The sequence below is a fragment of the Solenopsis invicta genome, chromosome 5, assembly GCF_016802725.1.
Source record: "Solenopsis invicta isolate M01_SB chromosome 5, UNIL_Sinv_3.0, whole genome shotgun sequence".
NCBI classification, from domain to species: Eukaryota; Metazoa; Arthropoda; class Insecta; order Hymenoptera; family Formicidae; genus Solenopsis; species Solenopsis invicta.
In genome coordinates, this window is record NC_052668.1 from 3,553,564 (window position 1) to 3,576,911 (window position 23,348).

Sequence of the window (23,348 nt, forward strand, 5' to 3'; positions counted from 1 at the left end):
CAAGAAATAATTTTATCAAAATCAATTTTTTCTAAATATTTTTTTTTATTTCATATTTTTTAATATTTGCGAAAACTGTAAAAATATTCCTTGAAATAAAATATTTGGTTGCCCTGAAAAGGGCAGATTATCCGTTGCTGCAAGGAGATTTCAAGAATTATATTCTTGAAGTTTTTTTTATAATAAATATTCTAAATAATTATCTTGATAAAGTCACTTACAATTTTTAACAAGTAATAATAAACATGTATTTGCCACATTTTTCTAATAAATTGTATCGATGTAAATCGTATTAATCAATATTTTCATTTTGAATTACCGCGTTTTGACTTATGGCTTTAACCAATCGTTCGACACTCTTATGACGACATAACCAATAACATTCAGTCGACTGCTTGATATCGTCGAGTAAACACGTGTTATGTGATCGTAACGTAAATACATGTTTCTTCGAGTAATTTTAACGCATCGAAGGATTGTAGTGTTTACAGTAGTGATTAATAGTAATTAATAAAGTCGATCGATCGGTTCGTCGCGTAGTTCCGCGTTTATCAATCAAATGCAGAGTAAATAGTGTAAATGTGATGAACTATGAAACAACTTCGAAGGATAGATCTGGATAAAGGACAAATTTAAATTGAGCTGTCGTATCGTGAAAACAATAAGCTGATCGCCGTGTGCGTAAGTACCATAAACGTGCTTAAACTTGTTTAAAAGGCCTCCCCCGTCTCTCTCTCTCTCTCTCTCTCCTTTCTTTTTGTGCTCTCTCTCTCTCTCTCCTTTCTTTTTGTGCGTTTTAAAAGTGCTACTTTTAACTTGCAAGTGCACATTTAAGTAATCTAATTTGCATTAAATTTTATTATTCTTGGGCGTACATTTATTATAATGATGTAAACTTACTTGAAAATTTCACGGTCATCCCGATATTTGACGGCCGGATGACAGATTGAAATTTGACAAGTTAAATGTAGCATAATTAAAGTGACAGAGAGAGAGAGAGAGAGAGAAAGTTTAAATAGGAATGTGCTGTCCATGTACTTTTGTCAGTCATTTGAGCGCAGGAGGTGCCCCACGGAAACACCCGCATGTAACAGTGAGTCGCGCCGCCCCTGTCTACCACTTGTACCTGACCCGACGCTAACTAATTCTTATTGTAACTTGAAAACTAAGCTCCGGACAAATTTTTGCAAAAGGAAAAATCGTCTCAGAATTCGATTACGAATATGCCAGATTCGGGACCATAGGTTATTTTGAATCACCCTGTGTATATATATATATATATATATAAAATTGTATATAGCAGTTTTTCCTGTGTAATTTATACTTTTATTGACTTCTATTTATTTATTTGTAACTTGTAAGCAATTGTACATGCTTTGTTGTTTAATCGTATCCTGCAAGAGTTATCTAGTACAAAACGCTGGTACTAAAAAAATTACGGATTATACTTTTTACAGTAATGATAATCTTCGTAAAAATGTTTGAAACACAAATACTGGCCACATCATGCACAGCGCATAAAGGCGGTTTTTCCACAAATACTATATTTAGGTATATGCTTTTCAGTTTTAAAATAACAAAATTCCACGGGATTTTGAAAATGTTCGGGACGCGTTTCCAAATATTCGCTTTTATGTCACGAATATTTGAAAAGATTTTTAAATCTAGGAGAAGAAAACTGATTATGTGTTAAGGATTGTAATTTAATTATTTCATTACGGGAGTGCAAATTAATATCTTCTTCTTGAAGAATTACATTATCCGAAAACGTTCGCACAAAATTTTTCCAAATTCGGAATCCGAAGACGTCTAAGGGTTGAATGATACCTATTGTCTTTTTGGAAATAGTGAAAAATGTAACTTCTTTACCTTGTGGTATATGTTGCTCTAACTGACTCGAACCGTGTCCCGTCCATGAGTCAAGTAAAAGTATGCTACAACCAGTATTCGGTAGATATCGGTGAACCAAGTTTTGAAATGTTCTGCAGTGAATTTTCCTGATTTGGAAGCCTAAATGTATGTATTAACTGGACAAAATAGAATTTCTTCCACCCTTGATCCAAATGTTCCTGTAGACTCTTTCAAAACGATGTACAGTGGTGAAAGAAGATTTTCACTTGCCGAAATAAGTGGCATAATGGTATAACTATGTGTTGTTGAAGATATACTTTGAACTGATGCCTCAATTACTTTCTCTCCTGATTTCGCTAATGTCCGCCCAGAATGTATTTCAAGGTTGAAGCCACTTTCGTCTGTGTTATAAACTTCTTCTGGTCCTATAGCTGAGATATTAGCTTTTATAGTTGTATCAAATTCTTTTGCCACATTTTGTATATTGTCTCCATCTTTAAATGTAAATTGCGTTCGGAATGCGGTGAATTTTCGAGAAACAATTCGGTGTTTTAAACTTTTTTGCTAAATTCCAAATCCACGATTTACTTGCCCTGAATTCAGGTAGATCCACTTGATCCTTTGCCTCCAAGGTCCATAATCTTAAATTCATATCATGAATGATAGATTTTCTATCACAAGCTTCTTGAAATTTGTGCAATACATATTCCATAATAAATGCAAATTTATCTGCATTTGTTCCACCTTTTGCTATACTTGTCTCCCACCTGTATAGTTGCTGATAAAATTTAACCTTGCGGAACTTGTGTTGTACTGCACGTAAAGTTCTACAGGCCTTTTTTCCACTTTTCCAAAACTCCACAGCATTTCTCTTATAACTGTAGTCGACTACGCCTCCTTCATCATCAACAATGCACTTCACGTTCGAAACTACCTTCATCTTCTTCTTTTTCTTCAAGTGTAATATATTCTACAACTTGCGTGGTATGTGGCTCCAATGGATCGTCAAAATCAAGCATGTAATTATGATCTATCAATATTACTGAACGTGTGTCCTGAGCTTTTTGTAAAATACTTTTAATTTCGTCATGTACTTTAATTTCCATTGGTGTTATAAGTGCTTGTGTTATACTCGCAATTTGAAACGTAGTAGCTAACATGTTTATTACGTTTGCTACATTAATCGGCGTCATTTTAAAGAAATTTCTGTCAAGTAATGATTACTAACTTTTCAACAGAATGGTAACTGATTGACGTCGCAAATGAAACTGAAAATGATACTTCCTCCGACATATTTATATGATTCAAAAGACGCAATTACATGAATTTATTTACCGCGCGAATAGATTTTGCGCAAATAGCTTAAACGTTAGAAAATAGATTTCCAAGAAATCTTTTTATCTAATCTTATTTATTGTCTGGTATGCAAAATACAGTCTAGTTATCAATGTGATTGCGTTATTATACGTTGAAAAATAGAGTTCCAGACAATATCTTATTTACCGTCTGGTATTCAAAATTAAGAGGCGCGGTCGCGTCTCACGCTAAATGACACGCAAAGCGAAAACAGACCGAGTTTGTTTTTAGTCTAGACATCAAGGTTAGGTAATTGTACAAGTAATTGTACAAAGTATTACGTACATACCTTAACATCGCCAAAAATATTTGACTGATTTTAGCAGTTGAGTTCAAAAAACTCATTATTATTTTACTATTTCAATTATTATTATTATTAAAAAACTCGTATTTTAATATTCTTTGTACTATACTCATTTGTCTTTAATGCTCTTTCGCGTAATACGCGATGAGCGGGAAAAATCGAGCGCATGAACAGGGTGCGTATAGCATACATATATAAGGAGTTTATTATTTTTTAAGAATGATACATAGGAATGACACTTTATTATATATGGTTGGATTCGTATAAAAATAAGCTTTAATTTGGCTGCAAAAAAATTTTTTTAATTAAAAAAAACGTTAGGTGGTGGGGGTATTTTGTTAAACAATAACAAAAAAAAATTTTTTTTAATTATTGTAAAGTACTCTTCGAACTGTTTAACTTTTATTCAGAATATTTTTTTCTATCTTTTATAGTTTCGACAATATTCGCTTGGATAGAAAAAAACCGATTTTTTTAAAAAGGTGTTTCACCCCCTTAAACTAAAATTGGACACGAACAAAAAATATTTTTGTGTTACGGATGAACTCCTCTATGTGTACACCAAATTTCAGATTTTTTGAATTTCCGGGTTCGCAAACCTTCCTTGTTAATATTTCTCGTTCACTCGTCACTGTCGAGTGTATCATCAATAATCAATAAACTTGCGTGACTCGCTGTGTTGCAATGTTAAGGGTCTTTCACTAAAACCCTTAATTCTCCCTTTCATCAATTGCGAAGCTTTAAGGTTCGAGATGCGGCACGCCGATTGACATGCGTTCCGGCGATGGTTCCGCGACGTAGTCGCTTAAGTGAGTACGACAACGCTTGCCCGTAAACAAATATATGCATATTTCTATATAATCAGATATACAATACACAAATGTAATCTACAGGGTTGGGTAAGTTAATAAATTTTTTTTTTAACTAAATAAAGTTAAATTTAATGGCACATAAAATTAATTTAGTTACGTTAAAAGTTATATGAATAAAAAATTAACTCAGTTAAAGTTACACTAAGATTAAATTAATGTAAATTAAAATAAAAATTAATTTTCAAAATCATTATTTACATAAAATTAGAATATTGTAATTTTTAAAATTGCATTATTTAAAATAACAAACAATTATAGTATAAATTATCAAAAAATTTTTTTCTTTCATTTATAATTTAAGTTTATTTGAAGTAAAGAAGAAATATTACAAATATGTTATTGGACCGATAGTGTAACACCACAATGATAGTAAGAAAGCCTTCTTCGGTTGTAGCTAGGTCTTAGTGCTTATATTTATTTATGTGATTTTATATACTTCTCCGAATTCAACCAGAATGTGCGCCGAATTAATTTTCGGTTATAACACAGCATGTCGAATAAGAATTAGTAATATCACTATTTATATTAAATTAATTAATTTAATATAATACTTGATGCTGATTTGCAGCTATATACTCATTCCCCCCTGAAAAAACTGTAAGAAATTTATTGCGAAAAATAACACCCCACCCAGGGTTCGAACCTGGCACCTCCGGAATCTCCGGTCCCGCTGTCTTGCCACCTCGACTACTTATTTTCCGCAATAAATTTCTTACAGTTTTTTCAGGGGGGAATGGGTATCTAGTTGCAAATCAGCATCAAGTATTATATTAAATTAATTAATTAAATATAAATAGTGATATTACTAATTCTTATTCGACATGCTGTGTTATGACCAAAAATTAATGCGACGCACATTCTGGTTGAATTCAAAGAAGTATATAAAATCAGAAGAAATATTGTTTTTTATATATAGATATATATATTTTTACAATTTTTACATTTTGTAATTAAATTATTAAAAATACGATTTCACGTATAATGTAAAATATAACCTTACATATGATATATCGATAAAATATAATCCTATTAAAATTTATCATTATTGAAGTGATTATTAAATTTAAATAAAAATATTATTTAAAAATAACGATCGGTTTACTTTCGTAGTAAATCATCAAATAACAAACCACTTGCACTAAAAACATTTATTTTACAAGTGCTGAGGATGGTACTGATGTATTATACTGTCATTTATAAGGTAGATAAGAAACTTAACGTAGAAAAAGTTAATAAATTAATATTTAAAAATAATTAATTAAAGTTAAAAATTAATGCATTTAATATTAAATAAATTAAGTTAAAAGTTATTAACTTTTTAACTTTTTGCTTAACTTTTAACTTTTTAACTACTTACTACCCAAGCCTGATAATCTATATACAATATGTACAATATATGTAGCGTATTTATCATTTTTGCTTTACTCTGGAGGAAGTAACTTTTTTTTATTTTTTTTTCTTTTGTCTCGCATCGTTTATCAACTATGATGGTCTTTTTATCTCTCGAATTTGCTATTGACAATGTGCAAAACAGATTAAATTTTCTATTTCTTTCTTACGTGTTCTCGCGATAAAGAGAAAACTAACCTTCGGTCAAAAATTAGTGTAACACTTCATGTGCATAACTGTTCCCATTAGAAAGAGAAATTCAGATACTTGAATAAGTGCATGAAACAAGGACAGATGACTCGGCATACCAACTAGTCAACGCTAAATAATTTTACTTTTCACAGTTGGTTGTCTGATCAACTATAACCATGGTGGAAGTATTACATGGTGTGTGCAAAATCCGCAAACCACGCCCCTTTTTCGCTTCGGATACTGCTCAGATCCTAGGTGTACCAACTTCGAAAAATTAAATGTGTGATAATATCAGGTTACTACAACTGTTATGATTGCATCTTTGTCGCACTCTGCTATACGTTCGTTGTGTCCTTTTCTCTGAAAGAATTGCAGTTTGTACCGTTTGTAGTACGCGTGATTTCGAGAGAAGTACGTAATTCGAGAGATTTTATGTGAAATTTAGTGAAGATGGTGCGTCGGTGCATCGTAAAATAAATAAGAAGCAATACTTAAAAAATAATGAAAGGAGAAAAAATAAAAAAATGAAAAAATTATTTCCGCAACAAAAAATAAACATAGACCAACTTTTGGTGACTTAGTCAACGATTTGCGAAAATTTTTAAAGAAAGACTGATCCTGCTTCCTTTAAAGTGTTATTATCTCAACAAGACTGCATCGACTTTCGTGGTAGATGAGCAACCTATACTAGTCAAACTTCCACAAAAATTAATCAAAGTTTGTAAAATATCAATTTTACATTTACTCGCGGCATTTTGTGCGGATCGAGTAAAACGATCGCGGCTTTTCAAACGGAACGATCTTAAAAATTTTATACATTTACTCGCGGCATTTTGTGCCGATCGAATAAAAAGATCGCGGCTTTTCAAGCGGAACGATCTTAAGAATTTTATACATTACTCGCGGCATTTTATGCGGATTGAGTAAAAAAATTGCGACTTTTCAAGCGAAGCGATCTAGGAAAAGCACTATATATAGTGCAGTTCGCGGCCTTATGGCGGATCGAACTAATTTGGGAGATAATTAACTGAGAATTCTTTAAAATTAAATTTTTGTATTTGTTTTTTCTTTTTATATATTGAAAGAGACCTTCAAAGAGTCATTTCATTGAATTTTATGTAATTTTATTTGAAGCCTTTCCAGTTTAATTTATGTTAATATATGAACAAACTTATTCAATTATTGTAAAATATTAAAAAATATTACTTACGTGCAAATCACATTCTTCCTTCTGCTCGAGGCTCTCGTACGATATTCACGTATGCGATAAAAAAAGACCGAGAGAATACAACATGATGTGCGTGCAACGAAGACAACTACATTCAGTTGTAACAACTTTGTGGAGTTAAATAAGATTGGTACACCTGGGGTCTGAATGGTCAGAAAACAAGCGAGAGGGCAAAGAATTAGAGAGAGATGCTTGCAAACTGCACACACCATGTTACTTCCACCATGACTATAATGGGTAAGACCCAGCTGCGCACAGACATAATCGGACACCACTAATCACGTAATCTAATCTAACCCAACCAACGGAAATACTCTAGGCAAGAAATTTTTACATTTTTATTTAAATTTTAGTTTTTAAATTTTAATTTGTTACAAATTTTAATAAATAAAAACTTTAGCATATGTATTATTATATTATAGCATAGGTATTTTTTATACTATTTTCCTCTAACATATTACTTTACACAATAGCTTTTGATAAGTATTTTTCAAAATATGAAGTTAGAATGAAAATTTTTAATAATTATTTGATATATTAATAATCTTTTTACAGATTATTAAAATATTAAAATATGTAAAAACTAAATATTAGAAACCTTAAACAAAATCAAATCTATCTAATTTGAAAAAATAAATTAATGTTGTCACACGAAATCATTGTACATAGTCATAAAGTATCAAACATTTGTTGCAATTTATCTCAACTTGTAAACGTTTTTATTTTAAATCAGGCTGGACAAGATTTCTCTTGATTAAACTAATTGCATGTAAGTTTTAGTTAATCATTTTCTAACGAGAATTCAATATTGCGAGATGAAAAAAAAAGAAACAAAATTGGAAATGTATTTTTTTAATGCATATTTTACCAAATATGAGTAACAGCATATATAAAAAAAAAACTAATTTATTACGATGTATAGCAAAAAATCATTTCTCACTTCTAAGATAATAATTCACTAAATAATTGTGTCCGTAAAGGAAAGACTGAAGTTGAAATATTTATATAAAGAATAATGTATTTAAAAAAAAAAATAATAATAATTACCTAGTTGTTTTCGGATTCCACACGACAGCAGCGGCAGTGATAATGAGTGATACATCTATAAAAGAATATCAATATATATACATACATATACACACACGCACGCACGCACGCACGCACGCACGCACGCACGCAAGCACGCACGCACGCAAGCACGCACGCACACATATATGTACTACAATTATTCACTAATATATATAGAATTATCTATAAAAGTTAGTAGGAATTTTCTAAATTGTTATACAATTTTTAAATCGTCTTTGATTATTTAATACAAAGTATGTTATTTTTAAAAAAATTAAGAAATTCGAAAATGCACTTCTATTGTATTATAAATTAAATTAAAATTTCTCATGAACACAAAAAGTATATATGCCATGAAACTTTACAATAACTGTTTTAAAACGTCAAAATGAGTGTTTCAACTTTTTACATCTTTTGTGTTTTCATTAATAATCGAAGTGCTTTTTTAAAATTCTTGATTTTTTAAAATAGAAAATTTAAAAAAAAGATACTGTGATATACCGTCCGCTTGCATAGTGCAAAGCAGAGAATACCGCATTTCTCCATAACATCACGTCGTATCATGCCTTCTCTCTCGACCGAGTATCAAGCGAGGAAGATGCACTCGTAGTGTCTCCCATTACTTTCTGCATCCTTCTCGTTTGCGGCTGAGTCGAGAGATACAACATGATGCTATAAGTAAGTTGGGTGCCGAGTAACGCGGATCTCAGTTTGCTTGCCGGTTCGCGTTCATTTTCCGTTGTCACGACATAATTAAATTACGCATCGCGTACATCGGAAATGTCTTGCAAGTGCAAGGCACCGCACGATCTTTATATTAAAATGATTAATGTCGTATGAACTGGCAACTTGTTAGATTGCGAACTTTGTTCGATCAAAGCTCGTCGTGCGAGCGACGGCATTAGTGATCCATCGCCCGTCGGTCGATTTGATCGCATTGTTTAATTCGCGGTCTCGACTGTTTGTTTTCGATCACGATTCATATATTTGTAAGTGTACATACGAAATGCGGATATAATAATCGTCCGGAGACACGCGTGTTTTGTGTATCAGTAACAACTACGGCCAAGCGTTTCAAAGGTTATGTTGCGCCGCGCGGCGCGGCGTGAAGATGATTGTACGATCCCCTGGTGCTTGAAATTCGTTGTCTGCCAAATTTGTTGGCTTCCTCGACGGCGCCGCGGATGACGGTGATGCGGATAATGTTTGCGTCGTTTCGCGTTGACTTTCCGTTGTCGCAATGTAATGAACTGCACGTCATACACTGGAGTATCATCCAGAATGTCGCGTGATCGTCGAGGTGATTATTGCTAAGTATAGTGTTTTTGTAAGTGAGTACCATAGAAAAAGTAACAAGCAGAAATAGAAGAGGAGGAGGAGGAGGAGGAGTAGAACTATCTGGGAAGCACCAGACAACGGCAGAGCAACCACGGAGTCAACGTTGAAAACTTTGCTGCTGCGCATCGCGTGTTGGAATTATGAGCAGCTCGTGTGAGATAGAAAACATGAGCTTGTTTCAAGACCTCAACGTTAATAGCACAGTACATTGGCTTTACATTGGTTAAAATTGGCGAAACATTGGTTATGTTGGGAGTACATTGGCCAATATTTCTTAAAGAAGAGCCAATATTGGTCATAGAATTAATTGCACATGTACTTGTAATATTGCTCGCTAATTAATATACAATATTACACTTACATTGGAAGTGCATTTGCCAATCAAAAGCAAATATTGTTTTTTAAAGAAATGGTAATGTGCTGCCAATGTTACGAGTTAACAATTATACAATAGTAAAAGAACTATAATTTTATATTTGTTTATATAAATAACGTGTTTTAATTATACATGTTCCATTTTTCCGATAACGTATATTGACCTGATCTACCAGTTATATACACGTATCAGCACAAAGTATTCACAGGCCATCACGAGAGATCAGTTCGCAGCAATTACACAGGTCAAGCAACATTCACCGGAGTCGCGACTTGGATGGGTGACCGCTTGGGTTAAAAAAAAATTCGACTAATATTGGTTAAATAAGATAAAGTTGTAACATTACGCCCCTCCAACGTGCCGCCACTCAAGACCGACCAACCGTCGGACGCACCGCAGCCGAGCACGTGCGTCTTACGTAAGACCCACGCGCGTACGTAAGACCACCTTATGCTACCGCGCGCGAACGGCGCGCCACGCGCCGCGTTCGGCAAGCGTTCCCACTCCGGCCGGCTCGACCGCGCGAGCTGATTGGTGCGTCCAGCCGCGCGGTACGGTATATAAGCCGGCAGTGGGCAGCCGAAGAGAGATCCTTCCGAACACCTGATCTCCTCGGATCATCTCCAGCGCTGGGCATACTCGGCGCCTCCTAGCTCGGGGATTCTCGAGCACCTCCTCGGGAACGGGCATTCTTGTTCCAACCTTCCCGCGACGGGTATAACCGTCGTCCCCGAGGCCGGGTATGCTCGGCCACTCCGATCCGCTCCGCCGCGCGACGGGCATTCTCGTCGCGCGGCCAATCGAGACCGTTCAGCCAGACGACGGGCATTCTCGTGCGTCCGGCCACTCCGACCAGACCGTTCCAAGTGTCCCCGGGAATTCTCGGGGACCGTCCGCGCCGACACCGCTCCTGTGTCCGCTTACCGTACCTCCCGGGGTGCTAACCCCGCGAGATGAGGCCGAACCGGCCGACACCGTCGACAACCCTCGCGCAGCGCGAAACTGTCCATCGCGCCGCGAGCCGTCGAATCCGAGACCGTAACCGGTCAGCCGCACGGGCCAATCACGACCCAAACACGGCATTAGAGTTCGCCGCCGCGCGACCACTCTAAATACGGATACCGTACGCTTAGAGCGTAAGCCGAATCCGTCCGTATATCGCATGACTCATCCGAGTCCGTTTCCATAACCGCGAGTCCGTTCTTGTATAGCACGTTCCGCCGCGAGTTATATATATGTTGTCCGCGAAACCAAAGATTGTTTCACCGAGCAACTCCAATTGCTACCTCCGAGCGCATAGCGCATAGCCTGTGTCCGTCCGTTTCCCCTAGTGACATGAAACCGTTCCTTCTTTGTACCTAGATATTAAGCACGCCGCGAAAACATTGTGACCGTTCTCTTAGTTTCACGCAGGCTGACGACCGCACAATTAAGCACTCCAGTGCCGTAACACTATTCGTGGAGTTCAGTATTATCCGATAACGATATCGGGACTGTATGATTATGTTGTATTAAACCAACGTCTCAAAATATATTTAAATTATTTCGTTTCCACTACCACGGCGTTATCATTTGACACGAACCCGGACATCCGGCGAGCACATCCGAGCAACCGATCCTGACTCCAATCCCGTAACCTACTACACCGAGAAACTACCAGCGTTACGAAGTAACTACATGTGTTCGGAAGGATCTCTTTTCGGCCTACTACCGGCTTATATACCGTACCGCGCGGCTGGACGTACCAATCAGCTCGCGCGGTCGAGCCGGCCGGAGTGGGAACGCTTGCCAAACGCGGCGCGTGGCGCGCCGTTCGCGCGCGGTAGCATGCGGTGGTCTTATGTACGCGCGTGGGTCTTACGTAAGACGCACGTGCTCGGCTGCGGTGCGTCCGACGGTTGGTCGGTCTTGAGTGGCGGCACGGTGGAGGGGCGTAATGTTACAACCTTCTAATATTGGAGCAATGTTGAAAACCCAATGCACAACCAATATCGTATTTATAGTTTTTTTAAATATTGGTTAAATAAGGGCCGATATCATACTTTGCAATATTGGACCAATATTGAAAATTAATTCACACCCAATAGATAATATTGGGTTTACATGATTTTTCAATATTAGACCAATATTGCAACTCCAATAATAGTTAAATAAGGATCGATATCATACTCTGCAATATTGAAAATCAATTCACACCCAATATAGAATATTAGGTTTACATTATTTCCCAATATTGAACCAATATTTTGTGCTACTAGCGAAATTGAAAAGGAGAAAGGTCGACTCCCAATCACAGAGGTTATGCATGATAAAATACACTTGAGCAATTTGAGCAGAAGCGTCAATACTGTTGGTACTGCTGAAATAAATACCAGAAACGTTTTCAGACGATACTGGTTAAATAAATATCAGAAACGTCTATTCAGACAATACTAATAAAATCAATAAAACTATGTGTAACAATACTGCCTGATTATAAATATCAGAAACGTCTATTCAGACGATACTGATGAAAAACATGTACATCATCTTTCAAACCACGGTTGCGTTTAAAATATAAATAAAATATAAATAATTAACACACATTTTATGTGTATACGATGTAAACTATATGTATACCAGGTGTATGCATAAGTTTTTTCCGGTTTTTTGGTAAAAAGAAACACGTAATTTTCAAAGAAAATTAATTTTTTTTTATTCAAAATATTGGCCATCGGCTTCAACACATTTCGCCCATCTTTCAGGTAATTTATGAATACCATGCCAAAAAAAACTGTTTGTCTTTTGCGGCAAACCATTTGTCGAGCCATTTTCCAACTTCCTCGAAATTGCTGAAGTGCTGCTCTGCGAGCGCATATCCCATTGATGCGAAGAGGTGATAGTTAGATGGCGCCAGGTCTGGGGAATACGGCGGGTGCAGAAGGATGTCCCATCCAAGAGATTTTAAGGTGTCTTTCACTGGTTTTGCTGTGTGAGACGGCGCATTGTCGTGTAACAAAATCACTTTGCCATGTTTTCTGGCCCATTCCGGTCGTCTTTCGATTAATGCGTGGTTTAAATTAATCATTTGTTGGCGATAGCGTTGTGTATTAACGGTTTCGCCGGGCTTCAAGAGTTCATAATACACAATACCGCTCTGGTCCCACCAGACACAGAGCATGGTCTTCTTGCCGAAGCGATTTGGCTTTGGTGTTGATGGACCGGCTTCGCCAGGTGAAAGCCGAGATTTTTTCCGCTTCGGGTTTTCAAAATAAATCTATTTTTTTGTCACCCGTTACAATTCGATACAAGAATGATTTCCTTTCGTGGCGTTGAAGCAACATTTCACAAGTGACTTTGCGATTTTCCATTTGACGTTCATTCAAATTGTGTGGGACCTATTTACCGAGTTTATTGATCTTTCCCATTGCTCGTAAACGTCTGCTAATTGTTTCTTGTGATACATGTAATGCTTCTGCTAATTGCTATTGAGTTTGAGTTGGGTCATCATCCAATAATTCCTGCAATTGCTCGTCTTCGCATTTTTGTGGTCTACCAGAGCGCTCACTGTCTTTCACATTGAAATCACCACTTTTAAATTGTCGAAACCATGTCTCACATGTTCTAATCGATGGAGCGTGTTCCCCATATGTTTCTACCAGCAAACGATGACTTTCAACAGCCTTTTTCTTTTGATTAAATAAAAAAAGCAATGCGTGCCGCAAATGTTGTTTTTCAGGCACAAAACTCGACATGATCACTGAACAATAAAACAAAGACGTTAGTTTTTGGCGGACTCTACTTGTGTGTGTTTGCAGTTCTATGTCAGACGAACAAAATGATGTATGTGTCAAATTAATACGCTGCGTACTTTTCGCTGGCACTATCTCTTAGTGAAACCGGAAAAAACTTATGCATACACCTGGTAAATAATACGTGTAATAATCTGTACAGATGTAATCTTAATATATACGGCATAACTTTGATTCAGATTATATCACTTTTGTCTGAAATGGTTTTTACGTATTTTTTACATTTTTTTAAAATATTGACATAGGACAATTTAATAAGTCACCTGTAATTATTTGTATATGCACATGTATAAACCATGGTCCTAGTGATAATTCTAGTGACAATTCTAAAATGCTCATATGATAATAAAAGAAATGAAATTAAAAATGTTGACATTATCGATCGATATTATCGACATTTTTAGTTCCACTTAGTAGATGTCGCAGGACCGTCGGAGTTTGGTCGTTTATCCAGCATCCCCTTAATGGTTACTTAAGAAAGAAGAGTGACTAAAAAAAATTCTAATTTCTAAGTTTTTTAAATCTTTAACATTTTTAGTAGTTAATTTTTTTTTTAATATTCTTACATTTTATTTTTATTTTACTATTAATTTCATATTTTTATTTTATAATGATGCCAGTGCAAAATTTATTCATTTATAAATCATTTTGATTATTTTAATTTCTCATGTAATTTATGCTATATATTTTTTCTTTAAACTTTATTTCATGACTTATATTTAGATATATTCCGCTTAGTTATATTTTTTTACAGATACCTAGTCTTGGAGATTGCTGATACAAAGACAAAAAATATCATTCAGCATTTCAAAACAGTGAAGGTTTCTATTGATAAAGCCTTGATTATTGGCGATCGAGTTCTGATTCATAGAAACAGGGTATTTCAAGATCTGCCGAGCTAGTAGCATATATTATGAAAACTTATAAAATTTCACAAATGTAAATTTTTTTTCCATATAACAAGTTCTAGATATCACATTCCCTTTTCCCACTCCTTTTCCTCACATATATATCCTTATAGTTTTTCTACATTACAGAAAATACTGTACATTTATTCTACATATTACTTTACATAGTTACATATTTTTGTTTAATGAAATTGCAATGTCAAACAATCTTTAAAAATTTTAGGCATGCATACTCGCTCATACAGCAAAGAAGATTTTGCATAAAATTGAATAAAAGTTTTCTGACGCAACTAAGGGAATATGAACCTATCTACCAGGTGAAGAAGACACTAATAAACAAGCAACAAAAAAGTTCAGTGTAACAAGCAAACGATCCATCAGATTGAAATGGGCAATCTATTGCAAAATAATATTGAGAATGGATAGTTGATGATAATTTATAGAACGTTGGGAGAAAGTTACCAACAGTCGTATTAGATTGGATAAATGACAATCTTTTTCTTTTTTTAGTCGAACTTCTTGCACTTTCCTGCAATTTTTATTTTTATTTTATTATATTTATCTATTTGATTACAGAATATGTATGTGGATAAAGAAACAAATTTGTAAATTTGGATTCCAGTACCTTTTTTTAATAAATGTAACTTAATTACAATAAATCAATAAAATCAATTATTAATTTTATAAATTTTTTTATTTCTACTTTCTAGGTAGGCAATAGTGTAATTAGCTAAAGAAAATTACATTAATTAGATAATTTCTTATAGAAAAATCTTAAAAAGTTTTAATTAAAAGATGGTTTAAAATTACACGTTATACTTCATGTATTTTTTGTTTATCGAAATTTTAAATCCTCCGTTTAAAATTGCTAAAAATTTCATATTTAAAAGATAGATATGTATGTCAATGTTTTTTTTTAAATATTTTTGTCATTTTTTAAATATATTTTAATATGATAATATTTTAATAAATGAATAATGCATTGTTCAAATATTTTATATAAAATTGCACATTTATATTTATTAAAGTATAATTATTAGTATTTTTTTACTTCCAATTTATAAAAATAATACTTTTTGAATCATTTAACATTGGCTGGAAATTGTAAGCATATTACTTTCTTTTTTCATTCCCATTTAATAGTGACGCTCACCTGAAACAATAAAATTAAAAATTTTTCAAATTCGAGATAAGCATACTGCTCGTTATTTTAACTCTTAAACACATAAGTGGGTCTGAGAAATGTTATATGAAGCTTCGAACGCTTGCTGTATGAAGACAGAATGAGATAGGAGGTTCGAACCAGGACGTAAAAAAAGTTTGAAATCTCCTCTTTCGATTGATATGGTTAATCAACTTTTTTGGTCAACTAGAATTCGGACGGCACGGTAGCAAAGTTTTGTTAGGGTCAATGGGACCCATATAGTGAGTGAGTGAAACTATTTTGTGAGTAACCTTATGTAAAAAAACTGGACAAAACACGTTCAAACAGATACGTACGCGTATGTTACTCTGTCTAAAGTTAAAATAGTATAGTGCCGTGAAAAAGAGAACTTTTGCGTAGTATCCGAAATCTATTATCAAATACATCAATTTTCAACTTTAGACTCCTTGAGTTAATCAAAAATACCTAATATTCGCCTTGTTACGTATGGTAAGTATATTTTTTAATAGAATGGCAATGACATAATTTTTTTTTTAAATATGATTCTTTAGCTTTAAAATGCCGCATTGTAAAGTTCTCTAACAAAAAGTTTTTTATTACAAATATGTTATTGGACCGATAGTGTGTAACAACACAATAATAGTAAGAAAGCCTTCATCGGTCGTAACTAGGTCTTAATGCTTTTATTTTTATTTATGTGATTTTGTATACTTCTCCGAACTCAACCAGAATGTGCGCCGAATTAATTTTCGGTCATAACACAGCATGTCGAGTAAGAATTAGTAATATCACTATTTATATTAAATTAATTAATTTAATATAATACTTGATGCTGATTTGCATCTATATACCCATTTCCCCCTGAAAAAACTGTAAGAAATTTATTGCGAAAAATAACACCCCACCAGGGTTCGAACCTGGCATCTCCGGAATCTCCGGTCCCGGTGTCTTACCACTTCGACCACTGGGGCACAGTGATATTTCTCGCAATATTTAGTATATGAGTGACAACGCATTTCTAGGCGCGTGATTTAAATGTATAATTATACAACAAACCTTTTTTAAAAAAGTCATATCTTTGCAACAAAAAAGTTTTTTGTTGTAAAGATATGATTTTTTTTAAAAAAGTGGATTTTTAGACATCCAAAAATACCTCATATCTCTTTGTTGTATAATTATACTTAAAAAAAAATGACAATACCAATTTTTTTTTAAGTATGACTCTTTAGCTTTGAAATGCTGTATTTGAAAGTTCTTAAAAGTTTACTGTTGCGGAGTAACTTGTAATTTTTTAAAGGAAATGTGGATTTTGAAACAGTTTCTAATCTTTGCTTAATGGTTTTTCTTTTACAACTGAACAACAAATCATTTTTCGGCAAAGCCGATTATGCAATCGCATTTCTGAGATTCTGAACTTTCATGTGGAAAAAAAGTTTGTTGAAAAATGTTGATTAGAACCGAAATTATAACTTTTCAAAGTTGAAAGTCTCCCAGATCGGAAAATGTGTTTACGTATTTTACAGAATCGGTGTGTTTAAGGGTTAAACAAAAACTAATCAATTTGTTAAGGTAGACTAAAAACGAGTAACAAATTAACTATAAACTTTTATTATACACACAGAGTTATGACTATTACGTGTATAAAAAACATTTTTATAAAATGTTAATGTTTTTACATTTTTATTTATATTACATGATTCCTTTGGGGTTACATGTATTTACATCAACTACAATCTATCTTACAATTAACTTAGTCTACTTTTAGTCTAAATACCGTTTTACACGCATACCCTAGCTATTCCCTCGCCACTCTTGCTCCGCTTATTTCTATAATCTAATAACTCTCTCTCTGCATATCTGTATAAAATGTGAATACAATTCTCTTATTTATTTAAAAGTTATTTTTGTTCATTTATAAATAGCTTTTAAACGGACAAGTAGATGTATGTATAACAATTTTGCACATATATTTATTAGACTTTTGTTTGTATATGTAAAAATTGTAATATTATATACTAACAAAACTCTAATAAATATTGTGTATAAATTTATTTAGATCGACTAATTATCTTAAAAGTTATGTTTTTATGTCTTTTATCATCTCCGGAAGATTCGCAAACCTTTCAAATACCAGTCTACAATTTTTTTAAAATATTTGTAAGTATAAATATGTTCTTCTTAGAGATAAAATGTTACACACATAGGCCGCGGTTCGATTAATGTTTAAAGTGCTATTGGCAACATTCTACCTTTATTATTCATTAAATAAGCATAGAATAAAGGCAATAGTGGTTTAAGCGCGAATCGGACCGCGGCCATAGAAAGCATTTTTGTAGTCTTTTGTTAAAACAAATGACTATTTTAACTTCTATCGACTATTTTATCTGCTTATTCATTAAAATGGAGTCTGAGTGAAAGAATATATTCGCAAATTTGTGTGAAGCTACAAGAGGAAGAATTGCTACACTATCGGACGCTGATTTTAGTCCTATCGAAATTACAGAAAATGTTGGCTGCAGCATTAAGACTGTTTATTTGTAGAGAAAAAAGTTTTGCGACAAGTTCAGTGGGCTTGAAAGACCATCAAAAAAATAATTGTACACCTCGCAAAACTACAGCGGAACAAGATTAGCGTCTTGTAACTTTGGTGAGGGAAAATCCTTTTAAAAGTTCTGCACTGGCTTTAGCCTTAACTGGCTTAAATATCTGCGAACGTACTGTACATACATCACAGATTAAAACAAAGTGGTGTAATACCATGCCGGCTGAAAAAAAGAGTGTATTGACAACAAAACACCGAAAACAACAAATCGAATTTGCGAATCATCACCTTGATAAGCCACAGAGAGAATGGGACACATGGATCTGGTCAGATGAAAAAGTAACTATGTAACGCGGGTACTTTTCGGTGCGGAATATCGGGAGAGGTTGCTTGGAGGTGCTCGCCGGATGCCAGGGTCTTAGAAATGATAACTTTGTGATTTTAAAGTAAAATATAAAAACGTAAATATATTTTGCTAAATATACTCTAGTACAAAATAAGCAGTCGAAGCGTTCGAAAACGTAAACACTGGCGCGGACTCGCATCAATCAGTTCACCAAAATAAACGGCCTTGTAGAACGGTCTGAATAACGGTGCGGGCTTGCTGTAATGCTTTAACTAATGATTCTGACCGAAAACAAACGAACAGATTGCGTAAATGATTTATTAATAAATAGACAAGAACGGAACGAATTTGAATATCTTAAAGGCTAAACGGACGGATTTGTATAACTCAATATACGCGCGAAGTAAGTGATCGGAGTTGCAGTGAAGCAGCGAACTTAAGAAATGGTTTAACGGGCCGTGATTGGCCCGCGCAACGGCTGGTCGCGATCGCGAAATCAACGGCGCGCGGCGCAGCGGACGGTTCCGCGATACGCGAGAGTAGTCGGCGGTAGAGATCCAAGTGATCTCACCCCGCGGGATGCTGTCATCCCGTGGGATTCGGTTTACAATTGAGCATACAGGGGATATACAGGGGATATACAGAGATATACAGGAGACGGCGTCGAGTATCCTCGACGACGGTGTCAATCCCGAGAATTCCCGGGAATGGACGTGCGGGACGGTTCCTATTGGCCGAGTATTCCCAGCCGCTAGGAACAATGAGAATGCCCGTCGTAAGGTGGTTGGAACAAGAATTCCCGTTCCCGAGGAGTTGCTCGAGAATGCCCAAGCGAGGAAAGAAGGTGCCGAGGATACCCGGCGCTGGAGAAGAGTAGGTCAGAGATCGGTGGCTCGGAGCGACTGACTTCCCACTGTCGACTTATATATCGGTCCGCGCGGTTGGACGCACTAACTAGAGTCCCTAGAAGTAGAGAGTCTGGACATCTCGGGGTTCCACGTGATTGGATACACGTGATTGTGCACCTAAAATGGCAGCACCAATACGGATCCCTGTTTAATCCTCTTTAGCCAATGCGATAACAGCATACAACACGTTCAAGTGCACACAACGATAAACATACACACACATAAAGCTCACGTACATACACTGACATAATCATCACCGACATTTTAGGAACAGATGTCCAGACTCTCTACTTCTACCTCTAGCACTAACCAGCGCACGCGGCCGGGCCGGGCAGAGTGGGAACGTTTGCCAAACACGGCGCGTAACGCGCCGTCGTGGCGCGTGATCGCGATGAGGTTAGCCGGGCGCACGCACGTGCTCGGCTTACGTTGGATGTACGGCGGGAAGTGAAGTGGCGGCGCGATGGGGAGGCGCCACGTTACAACTAAAAAAAAAAAATACTTAAAAAGTTGATTATAATGATTGGACAATGATCATTTTTAATTCTATACATGCATAACAAAACTAGAGTTTTTAATTTTAATTTTAGTTTTAAATTTTAATTAAACCATTATATGATGGGATTGTTACAGAAAATGCATTTTTTTTTAAGCGAGTGATAGATTCGTGTATCAAATTTGTGCAAACATGCCCTATAATGATTCTATTGAAACTATCAAACATTGTTATTTATTTTTATAGTTTTGATAGAATTTTTCCATATGTGATAAACAATATTTTATTTACTAAAATATTGTTTATCACATATAGAATTTATAACAATAATATTTTAACAATATCTTTTAGAAATTTTTAAGTCTCATTACTAATTAAAATTTATAGCAACTATATTTTAGCAATACCTTCTAGATTCTGGAAAATTTAAATCCTATTGTCAAACTTTCTAAATTTCACAAACAGTTTAGATATAAATTTTGTCTTTGTTATTTAGATTAAGTATCAAACATATGCGATATCAATATTTGTTAATTATTTATTCGTTTTAGTTAATTTTTAGCGCCCAAACAATTGTGACCACTTGGAAAACCATTTTCTTTTTGAATGATGGAAATATTAAATACAAAATATGCAAGTATTTGATATAGTAATCTATTCGCTTCAAAAATGCACGTTTTATGAGAAACTTTTATTACATGTCGATTTCTTCATAGTAAATATTTAAAGATTCAGTGTCTTAAAAATATCAGCGAAAATAAAACTCTATTATTTTGCTGATCTTGTAAATACTGTTAAACAAGAATACCTTATTCATGTCCATCTGAATTTTTGATTCTATTTGAATTAAATATTCTTGTCTTCTGAAGATGGAAGGTTACATGGGGCGATCTAAAGGAGACTCACGATTAGATTTGCGTTATGTAGTTGTAGATCATCACTGCGGACGAATATCTTGTAGTTTCTGGGGATGAATGAGTGCAGCAGGCGTCATGAAAATCCATGAAACTTCAGCTCATATGAGAACAGTGGAATACGTTGACATTCTAAAACAAATAATGGTGCCTTCAGCAAGAGCACTTTTCCCAGAAGCTGAACATCCCCAACTTACCTTCATGTAAGACAATAGCTCCGTTCACACAGCGCACATAACACGGGACTGGTTTGCCAATCGTCCAGATATTATTAAAGTAGATTAGCTTGCTAAGTCCCCGCATTTAAATCCCATCGAAAATATATGGGACATTAGGGTTAGAGAGTGACGGTCAGGCCAAGTTAGAACTTGACAAGTCCTAATCGGCCACGTCTATACAACATGGAACAACCTTCGGGAGAAACCACAAATTTACCACAATCTGGTGAACTCTATGAACAATATATTACAAAAAGTCATAGAGAAAGATGGCTATTGGATCAAATACTGATTAACTATAAGAATTATATATAAAAAATAAATAATTATTAATTGTAAATTTGCTAATATGTTAATTATTAATTTGTTAAATGTTTATGTGTTATTTACTTTTATTTCTGAAAGATGTTTAATTAATATAATCCTTGTCCTCATTTATTACTTATAACGGAAATTAAAAAATACACTGAGAATATATTTTGATTTATTTTTTAAGCTATATTTAATAAATAAAAATGACATACAACTTACCTGATAAAATTATGTATCAACTGCAAATACTCCAAAAATATGGTTATAGATGATTATGTAGTCACAGAAACACGGGCTATAGAAATTGAAGAAACTTGCGCGGCTTGTCTGATCTGTCCAACTACAGTCATGAACGTGAAAAAAAGATAAACGCGGTGACTCATCAGTGAACGTGGCGTAGCCATTTTGGAAGGTATTTATTGCGCAAACTGTACCATATGGGTTAGATTAGAAAAAATTTTCGATGAAGAAGCAAAGATAATACCACTTGAGTTTTGTAGAAAAGATTAAAGATTTGAGGGGTACACACACACATATACACACACGCATGCACGCACGCACGCACGCACGCGCGCACGCGCGCACGCACACACACACACACACACCCGCACGCACACTCTTGGCGCCATTTTTTTTCCTTTTTTTTTGAAAAGGTAATTTTGTACTGATAATAATACACACAGAAAAAAAATAGATTTTTACTAATAAAAATTTTAAAATTAAAATTTTTATAAATAAAGGAAGAAATTTTATTGAAAGAGATATCTGTTACACTACGTTTGTGTAACGGTTTGCAGAACAAATGCAATATGTCAGTGAAAGATTGTAATCTTCTTTTCAAATTAGAAAATCTTGAAAATGAAGAAGTATATCGAAACAAACTGAAGTGCGTTTTACATTTTGATGTTTTTACATGACGTTAATAGAATTTAGAAAATTTGCTATAATATAATGCAACACTGAAAATTCTCAAAATTCTTTTTAAGTGAGAATGAAAACTTTTTCAAGATTTTAACTTCTTTGATACAATTTCTTTTAAAATTGTAATAATAGCCATATTTTGACAATGGATTCATATTCAGCAGGTAAAAATACGTTTCAAATAAATATTCACATTTGTGTTGCAAAATGATATTATACAATGTAAAATATATATTCAAATGGAATATTTCCCTTTATTTATAACAATTTTATGTAAAAATAAAACGTAACAATAAAAATAATTATAAATAAAACATAACAATAAATTTTTATTAAAAAATTTTTCTATTTAAACTTTTATTGTAATACTAAACTGCAAATTAATAACTTAATTGAGGCTTTGAAGACTAAAGTCGGCAAGGTAAAATTATCAATAAAAGTCAGTACCGGATATTTATGTATACAAGGTGATTCAAAATAACATATTAGTCCCATTACTGGTATATTCATAATCAAATTCTGAGACGATTTTTTCTTTAGCAGAAATTTGTCCGGAGCTTAGTTTTTAACCCTTAAACCGATCACGTAAAATACGTAAACACATTTTTGGATCTGGGAGACTTTCAACTTTGAAAAGTTATAACTTTGGTTCTAATCAACATTTTTCAACAAACTTTTTTTCCACATGAAAGTTTAGAATCTCAGAAATGTGATTGCATAATCGGCTTTGTCTAAAAATGATTTGTTGTTCAGTTGTAAAAGAAAAACCATTAAGCAAAAATTAGAAATTGTTTAAAAATCTACTTTTCCTTTAAAAAATTACATCTCCGCAACAAAAAACTTTTAAGAACTT

The 23,348-nt window shown here is 34.3% G+C and overlaps 1 protein-coding gene across 1 annotated transcript in view; it reads right to left on the reverse strand.

Moving 5' to 3' along the window:
• The window catches only part of LOC105206967, an 86,204-nt gene that overhangs the window by 57,806 nt on the left and 5,050 nt on the right, over nucleotides 1-23,348 (reverse strand). Inside the window, exon 2 of the mRNA XM_039449063.1 lies at nucleotides 8,240-8,294. Coding sequence (XP_039304997.1) covers nucleotides 8,240-8,294 — 55 coding nt within the window. The remainder of the gene's footprint in view (nucleotides 1-8,239; nucleotides 8,295-23,348) is intronic.